Genomic DNA, 9,131 nt, shown 5'->3' on the forward strand with positions numbered 1-9,131 from the left:
ATGAAAAAAGGGCCTTTTATCGGAAACCCTAGTTGTTTCTACCAACATTATACGTTATTTAGAACACATTTATTGCTCTATATTGCGTTTGTGTTAATATTAGTTTGATTGTTGCTATAACCAGACGCGTTTAGCAATTTAATAATTTACCAGTTTACCGTTATGTCAATGACATGAGTTGAAATTGCTGTCATAATAACTTGACTTTTTGTTTTTGCAAAACACTTGACTTGGAATGAGTCATTTCAAAATGACTTGTTTACAACAGTGGTTCTTGCAAAAGAGTTTTTGCTTAAATGAAGTTTTTCTCGCAGGGCAAAGTGTGCAGTACTGGACGATTAGCTGTAGTGACTGACAGACAAGCAAGTGTGAATGATAAGGCTGCTGAACATCCAACATCTCCACGAACAAGGTAAGCTATCTAACATTATATTGACTTCTATCAGAATAGATTTGACCAATTTAGGCATTGTTTCATAAATTCAAGGTACATACTACAGTGGTTTTCATAAAAAATCGGACTAATGTTGTTTTACTTAACACTCTCCTAGTATTATTAATTTTTAGGCTTTCTTAGATTTACAAAGAACTAATAGTATATACTCTTACAGTCTTTCATGATACTTGTTTAAACTCGTCTTTTTGTTTCTCAATTTACTTGAATTTAAGTGTGTCCAACTCACCTTATTTCTGCATGACTATATTTATTTCATTTTGGTATTTCGTTTTTGTATGACAAGGTAACATTGCCTGTATTCACAAAAGCATGATACTGTAGTAAACATTTTCGCATTTTTAAATGTGCATCATATAACGTTTGAAAATATTCTCTTTTTTTGTTGAATTCCTAAAGTTTGAAACATGCATCCACTATCCATAACCATTGTTTTACTGCTTGTGACGTAACAGCTCACAATGCAGATCACTCAGTCCTCGCATGACGTCACCACCACACTCTATATCGCCCACTAGCGACGCGGTATTCCAGTAAGTATTTTCAATTTGATAGAAATATATCAAAATATTCGTTATTGTTTCTATTGGATGTATGTGTATGTTTTCAGTGACAACACTTTTTTCTGTTTAATTTTTATAATTTTATTATCAATTTATATTTTTTTTTTTTTGGGTTGTACTATTTGGGTTGTAAGTTTGTAGGCTTACTGTATTTTCTATTTCATTTTCGTAATTTCATATTGCATGTTTTCATTTTAATATTTTCAAAAAGTCTTGTTTTTTTTGTCAATGAATATATCAAAGCTCATACAGATTGCAAAAGTAAGTAGCATTTTGTTAACGTTTCCAATAATTCTTTATTCCATTCAGAAAAAAATAATTAAGTTGTTAAAAATGAATAAATTTATATCCGAAACGTTCACAAAATGCTACTTACTTTTGTTTGGGCTTTGATATTCATTCTACGTCTAACTAAAACCTCCAGCCATTGTGTTCTAATTTTGTTTTCATAAAATAAAGTTACACTTCATCCTATCCTTATTTACTTCTCAAATCACCAACCAATCTAACTTACAACTTGCCACCCATTTATTAAACGTGTGTGATCCTGCGTCATTGTGTTATCTCCTAATGACTTTGGCAATTTATCAACCTCTCTAAAACGCATTGGGCCATGAAGACGACCGCCTATAATAGGCCGGGACCAATTATATTATCGTTAGAAAAAAATTAAACTAGTATTTAATGACTTGCTTTGAACAAAGACATTAGTTTTGCTCGCGTAAAAAAATTTATTTGACATAACTTAACACGATCTTTGGCATCTGTTGTAAAAAAGCCTTTTAAACTGAAATACAAGGTTTTAGTAGTTTATTATTTAAAAATCCAGGAAATTTAGGTATACGAGTTACAAACGTTGTATAAAACGAAATCCGAAATCAAGGGCCACCAAACTTTTTTTTTTTATTAAATTTCGAATAAAAGGCCTGACGATCACGGTCGGATATAAATTTTCTGTCTTACTTAATTATCGTTAAACAAATAAAATATAAATGACGATGCAACAAAAATTCTAGTGAGCTTTATCAAATTGTCGTTCAGTTTACCATTTCATCAAAATTAGGTTAGGCAATATTTCAACTGTGTTTTACCTTCATTAGGACAATATTCTGTCGGGCCCCAGAATTAACTCTTTAAACCGCAGTTTGACTATTCCTGATTTAGATTAAAATAAACTGCTACTCGGCGAGTAACATCGTGTTACTCGTTTTCGTGGAGTATTTATGTGAAAACTCGTTCGACAGAATGCCTGACAAGGGTGAGTTGGCAGCTGACGAAGTGAGTCCGGTTGAAAAGTACTACAGACCCACCTTCATACAGAAACCTGCCCCTGACACAAAAGCTGACGAAGGAAAACTCGTCCGATTCGACGTTAAGGTTTGTACGTCTGTATCACACGTTTAAATACCTATAGGTGTCTTATGTTTGTAAACGTATATTTATCACTCGTTTATATACCTATAGGTATCTTACTATAGCTATCACTTGTTCGAACACCTATAGGTATCTTATGTTTTTATACCTATAGGTATCATGCGTTCGTATTCATATAGGTATCACTCGTTCGAATATCTAGGTGTTTTATGCTTGTACTCCTAAAGACTTGGGTACACACTTTTGTTATCTACACATTCTACAGGGCTTCACGTTCAAATTACTTGTTAGGTATCTTATGTTTCTATACCTATAGGTATCTTAAGGTATCTTAAGTTTGTATACGTGTAAATATCACATGTATGTATACATAATCACAGATATGTATATTTATATGGTTTCACATGTTGGTGTACCTATAGGTACCTTATGTTTATATAGGTATCACTGTTTGTATACCTATAAATATCGTATGTGTGTATACCTCCTATAGGGGTGTTTCTAATACCTAGTGATACCTAGGGGTACCCTTAGGTATCACGTATTTGTAAACCTTGAGATATATGCGTGCCAAGTTGTTTTTATGATGAATGAAACAATATTTATGTAAACTACATAGGAATCTAAGATAATATCGCAGCCGAAACCCGATACCAAGTGGTAGTATCGGAACTCTCTCAATACTATGGTGGTACTAATGGTTTCGGATTGTGATACATTTTGGCCCAAATATCATGTTCCGGTATCGCAATAAAATGTCAAGTATCGGGCATCCCTTAGCTAATCTACGAAACTTTGTTGATATGGTATTCCATTAATCTACGATTTAAAAAAAAACGAACGAATAAGAAATTTTTCACTCGTTTTTTTTAGGTAACAGGGCTGCCAACTCCAGACATCGCTTGGCTTATAAACGGCCGCCCAGTTCGCCAGGACCAGCTGCATAAGGTGCTGGTGCGTGAGAACAACGTGCATAGCTTGCTGCTGGAGCGGGCTTCGCCGATGGACGAAGGACAGTACACCATTGTTGCAACGAATAAGGCTGGAAGCACAAGTGTACACGTTCAACTGCATGTTACACGTGGGTTATAGCTGTGAAATAACCAGTGTTGTAAAAGACAGAAGTCCCAGACAAGTCTTTTCCAACAAATAGCAAGTCCCAGTCCAAGTCATAGGTTTTCCAAGTCAAGTCATAATTAAAGCAAGTCAACTTCAAGTCAAGTCCTTGTAACAAAAATAAAACCTAAAGTACTAAAACTGGTAAAGTACTAAAAAAAAATGTGCAAAAAACTAAGATAAATAGCCCAATTTTATAAAAAAAAAAAAAAATCATTGGTACAAAAGCCTTTTAGTCAATTCAAACATTTTTCTAAATGACTTAAGTCAAGTCAAATCAGTGACTTAAGTTCATTTAAATCAAGTCATTGACTTAGTCATTACAACATTGGAAATAGTTTTGCAGTTGGAAATATAAACGGGTTTTACATCATTGGGAAAATACACTGAACTACACATTACGCGTAAGATTAGCTCTTAAATAAATTTGTAATAGGGAAAGTAAATGGGTCTCGTTCACTCTTTTAAATTATTAAAAACGTACATTTGGAGCTAGGTTAATATTTTTCTACCAACTAAAACGTCACACGTAGGTTTAGCTATGAAACAAATTAACATTATTTGAAAGAAAAAGCCTTATTCACTTATTTAAATTGTTAGGAAAATAATTAATAATCGTTTTTTTTTTATATTATCTTAATATGTCTCAGAAGCGTTTTTTTTGTTTGTTTTAAAAAATTACACGACTGACGTTTCAAAGTTCCGTCACAACAGGACGTCACCAGTTACGTCAAACGTTATACGTAGTTTTTTTATGTTAAAAAAAAACAGAAAACACTTACGTGCAGCATAAAAAGGGTCTTTATGTAGTTTAAGCACATTTTTGATTTTCCAACTTTGTTTTTAGGGGGTGCATTTGGGCTGAAACGATTTTTTAATGTTATTTTGCTTTAACGTGGTTGAATTGGGCAAAACATACGTTTTTGGGTAGGATTATGGACACCTGGTGTTCCATTTTTCTTCATTTTTCATATTTTTATGTCGTCACAGCACGCGAATTCATGACGGCCCCTGCATTCGTCCAACGTTTGTCGGCGCAGTGCGTGGCAGAGGGCGACCCCGTGCGGTTGGAGGCCAGGGTGGTCGGGGCGCCGAAGCCGATCATCATTTGGAAGAAGGGTTCCGATCAAGTTATGCAGGATGCAAGGACACAGTGAGTATCAGCTACATTTTATCTTTGAATATGCTGTTCCAGGCATTGTTTCAATTGTACAATTGTTCTTCCGGCTAGCAAAGCTGCAGCCTTGTTGTTTCGCATTGTCAGGTTGTCGGGTGTTTAGCTCATTTTGTCGCGCTCGTGGTTTAGAACGTGGTTCATTGTTGTTTTAGTTTCTTTAATTGTTTGCTTGGTATGTATATATATGTTTTCGCGTTAGTTGCAATAATATTGCCCTAAAGAAGATTGACCGAGCAGGTGGTCGAAACGTTGTCCCTTTAATAAAATTTTGCCGGAAGAACAATTGTACAATTGAATTTTATTTATAAATTTTTTTGAAACTCGAAAAAAAGTTTGAAACTTAAACTTTGTTCTTGGTTTGTAACTACTTTAAGTTGTATTTTTTTATGGATATGCGATAATATCGGATCGGAACCGATACCCTATACCAAGTGGAAGTATCCGTACTCGTCCGATAATATCGTATCGGAGCCTATACCCGATACCAAGTAGTAGTATCGGCACTCGTCCGATAATAAGGTGATAGCCGTGCCCTATAAACTTTATATTTCCTGTTTTAAATACGTGAATGCGAAAATTGTTCGCCCTTCTCGCGAATTTACCTTTGGTTTCTAGTAAGTTTTGGCATTTTTTGTTTAAATTGTTTTACCACGAATGCGCCTTGCGACTCATCGCACCCTCAAAAATTAAGTTTTTTTTACGTTTTATCGTAACTTTATGAGATAACCTTGTGACGTCATCCCTAAAAAATAAATCTATGCCCCCCTAAATAACGGTTTCGCCCCTTCCATTTCGACAAACTACAATACTGTACACATGAACAAAATAGGTCATCTAAACGTTGTCACATATAATAAAAATTTCAAAGCAACAATTTTATGTACATGTCTGTTTCCTTTTTACGTTTCGTTTTACGAACCTTGCTATCGTTTTATCAGATCTGCAGTACATAAGCAGTTCAGCTTAAACTAGCGCGAAAATTAAAAATACCTTTCACTAAAGTAAAACAACCAAAACTTTCACCATGCGACAAAATACCCCGTAAAATTCTAGGATCACTGATAGTCTTGAACTACTTATAAAAGGGATAATACTCCAATTCTATATCAGTACATTCCTACCCTAGTCTATTACAGTAAAAAAACATACAAATTGCCATATAAAAACTTGCTACCAGGCCTAATAATAAGAAATTAAAAATAGCTTCTGGTAATTTTCTAGAGAGGCTGTTTTAGTATTATAAAAATTGCAAATCTGCTCAAGCGGCGTTGATTAGTTTTGTGTAGCTCTACGCTGATTGGTCGAGCGATATGTGTTCTTTATTGGATAACAGACGGTTGAACGCCAATGTTAAAGCTATTTATTGTTATCTAAACGTCAGAATGACTTGTGTTGATTCAAGTCTTTCGGGCAAATGACTTGGGTTAAATTTAAGTCTTTTCAGTTGGCTATTTATTTTATAAAGTTGGTTTATATATTTTAATGTTTACACATAAAGAAATTTGCTTGTTACATATTGCCTTTATGTTAGTTTTTTACTTGAATTATTGCTTATAATTGGGCGAGTTTACCAGTTTTAATAGTTTATAATTTTATTTTTATGACTAGGACTAGACGTGAAGTTGACTTTCTCTAATTATAACTTGACTGGAGCTTGACTTGGGCTGGAACTTGACTTGTTATTCATTAAAAAAGACTTGACTTTAACGAAATTTATTTTACGAATGACTTGACTAGGACTTCTTTTTAAAATGACTTGTTTAACACTGCTAAACGTTGTTTTTTTCTTTCCAGGTTATACCAAGACGACTCAGGTTATGTGTGCCTTCAGATAACACAAACCAGCATGAAAGATGCTGCCTGGTACACCTGCAGTGCGACTAACAAGGCTGGCATATCAAGCTGTAACTGCAAGCTAGATGTGTACTGTGAGTATAAAGCAAGCCAATGTATTGCACACAGGTGTCAATTAAGTTGTGTTAATCACCAACTTAATGTTTATAAACAAGAAATCTACTCGCTCTTACAAGTATATATGGTGACTGGTAGTGGTAGTGTATTTTAAAACGTTATAGCGACAATGACTTCAAATAGAAGCAAACCAATAGATATAAGGAAGAGTCTATTTACCCAGTCAACAAAGTAGTTTGGATCGATAGATACACTAATTACTAATGGGTGTATGCGTACCCCAGCAAACCGGGCAAATAGTCACTTTCTAGATATAAACCTAATGTCAAGTTTTTTTATTCTTCTATTTATTTTCCCATTTTTATTTATTCATTGCTATTTCAATTTTGACAACTCGTTTCGTTACTGTAAAAAAGGTGGCAGGATTCTAGACCAGCGCCATAAAAAGCTGCATATTATACCAAGTGGTCCCACATTTAAAGTTAAATAGTTAAAGCCTTTTTTCATTCGAGGCCCAACATCAGCTGTGAAACCGACAACAAAAAAACGTTTAGTCGGAAACACACAATAAAACTGAAACAATACCTAAAGCAGAAAAATCAATAAAACCATAGTATTAAGACCAAGGACACAATAAAGCCAAATACGCACTAATATCCACGACAAAATAAGAACTTAATCGTCTGAAAAAGACATAACCCTGTCTGAATAAGTCCCAAATTCGTCGAAATAAGGCCTAATTGGCCGAAATAACGCCTGGAAGTGTAGGGAGAGGGTATGGGACGATCGGGGGCCATGCTTGCGGTATGGGTCGTTTTGGTGTCGACGTTTGGGCGCCCTAGTTTGGATGGCGCCGTTAGGGCGCCGCGGTTTTGGCACCAAATTTGTTTAGGGTTATTGGTGGGTAATGGGTGGGGTTAGAAAATGGATTGTGGTTGAAATGGTTAAAGCAGTTAGTCATTTACTTAGGGGTGGGGTTTGAGGTTAAAAGGTTGTATAGGCCTGATTCTGACCATTTAGGTATAATCCGATGGGTTTAAGACTTACTTCGATTTAGACGGTCCCACGACCATTAGTCATTAGTCCAAGTTTGGTCTTATTCAGAACTGTGTTTTATTCCGACAGATTAGGGCTTGTTCCAATTTATACGTTATTACGACTATTAGGCATTAGTTCTATTTTGGTCTTTTTCCGACCTGTGTTTCATTCCGACGTTGATGTTGTTCTTATTTCGGTCTTATGGCTAAGCCGTTAAGTCATTTAGAAGATCTCCAAGACTTCTTTAACCTCGAGTTTTGTTCCAGGCCCTACATCAAACGTGCCGTCGAACCGGCGCCGCATCCGCACCCCCCACCGCTACGCCAACCTGGCCAAAGTGGCCGGGGTCGACATGAGGGAGGCCCTGACCCCGGACGCCCAGGCCCAGCACTTTCTGCCCGAGTCCGATGAGCTGTAGCTTATTTATCCCAGATTTACTTTCGTGTGTATAGCCAGCGCTCGAAATGGATGAGCGCGCTGTTTTCTTGGCGGGAAAGTATTTTTTTTAAATGGGGAGCGTTTTAATTAAAATCGGCTTTTGATGTGTATGAGGGTGCGAAAAATCCACTAGAATTAAAAAAAAAAAGATGAAAACTATTTTAGAACACATTACACGTGTTTTCTTGTTAAATTCAATAAAAATACTATAAAGCCATAATACTCGTAGTGTAGGTTTTATCGAATTTTAGTATTTTTAAGAAATAAAAAAAGAAACAGGTATACTTGTTTCATAGCAAGGCTATTAAAATTGTGTTTTGTTTTCGCAAGCCATTCTGGGTGAAAACTAGCCGAATTTTTTTTGGTTTTTAATCCCTTTAAAAATTTCCGAAAAAGGAAACAGACAAACACGTTTCTTTGAAACGAAGCTGTCTTTATTCGGGTTGTACGCCCCTGAAAACAAGTTGCGCACCTAAAAGTGAGGTAAAAGCACAATGAAATAGTTGTTGTGACTTCATCCATTTCGAGTACTGCTTATGCTGTAAAGAGCCCATCGCTGCTACGCGCCCTGTGTTACAAATGACAACGTTTTACTGATTTCTCGCATGATTTCTGTACATTTTCCTTTTATGTGAATCACGCTCACTGTCCTTATCATTTGCATGTCGTAACGAGAGGAATGTTTAAAGTGATCCAATGAAAAATAAAATTCATCACGCTTGACGATTTCATCGAAACTTTTCAGCAAAAAAGAAACTTAACGAATGAATTGCTCTTTGTAAATAGCCGTATTGGTCTAATTCCAAATAAGGTAATCAGCGGTGTTGTAAACAAGTCATTTTGGAATGACTCAAGTTCCAGTTAAGTCATTTGCAAAAAAAGTAAGTCCAAGTCATGTCATTTTAAATAAATAACCAAGTCACAACGTCATAATTAAAGCAAGTCAATTACAAATTAGATTAGAACAAGTCATTTTGAAATGACTCAAGTCCCAGTTAAGTCATTTGCAAAAAAAATTAAGTCCAAGTCAAGTCATTTTAAATAAACAACCAAGTCATAA

At 35.4% G+C, this 9,131-nt stretch overlaps 1 protein-coding gene across 3 annotated transcripts in view; it reads left to right on the forward strand.

Annotated features, from left to right (window-relative positions):
- The window catches only part of LOC146141628 (palladin-like), a 34,809-nt gene extending 26,015 nt beyond the window's left edge, over positions 1–8,794 (forward strand). For 2 of the 3 annotated variants that reach the window (XM_083389767.1, XM_083389768.1), the window contains exons 10-16: positions 315–412; positions 910–987; positions 2,262–2,394; positions 3,265–3,472; positions 4,498–4,660; positions 6,479–6,612; positions 7,900–8,794. In XM_083389767.1, coding sequence (XP_083245893.1) covers positions 315–412; positions 910–987; positions 2,262–2,394; positions 3,265–3,472; positions 4,498–4,660; positions 6,479–6,612; positions 7,900–8,051 — 966 coding nt within the window. In that variant the 3' untranslated portion in view covers positions 8,052–8,794. The remainder of the gene's footprint in view (positions 1–314; positions 413–909; positions 988–2,261; positions 2,395–3,264; positions 3,473–4,497; positions 4,661–6,478; positions 6,613–7,899) is intronic. The other variant, XM_083389769.1, reaches the window with a different exon arrangement.
- The last annotated feature ends 337 nt before the right edge of the window (positions 8,795–9,131 follow it).

Source organism: Ascidiella aspersa, chromosome 5 (genome assembly GCF_963924565.1).
Source record: "Ascidiella aspersa chromosome 5, kaAscAspe10.2, whole genome shotgun sequence".
NCBI lineage: Eukaryota > Metazoa > Chordata > Ascidiacea > Phlebobranchia > Ascidiidae > Ascidiella > Ascidiella aspersa.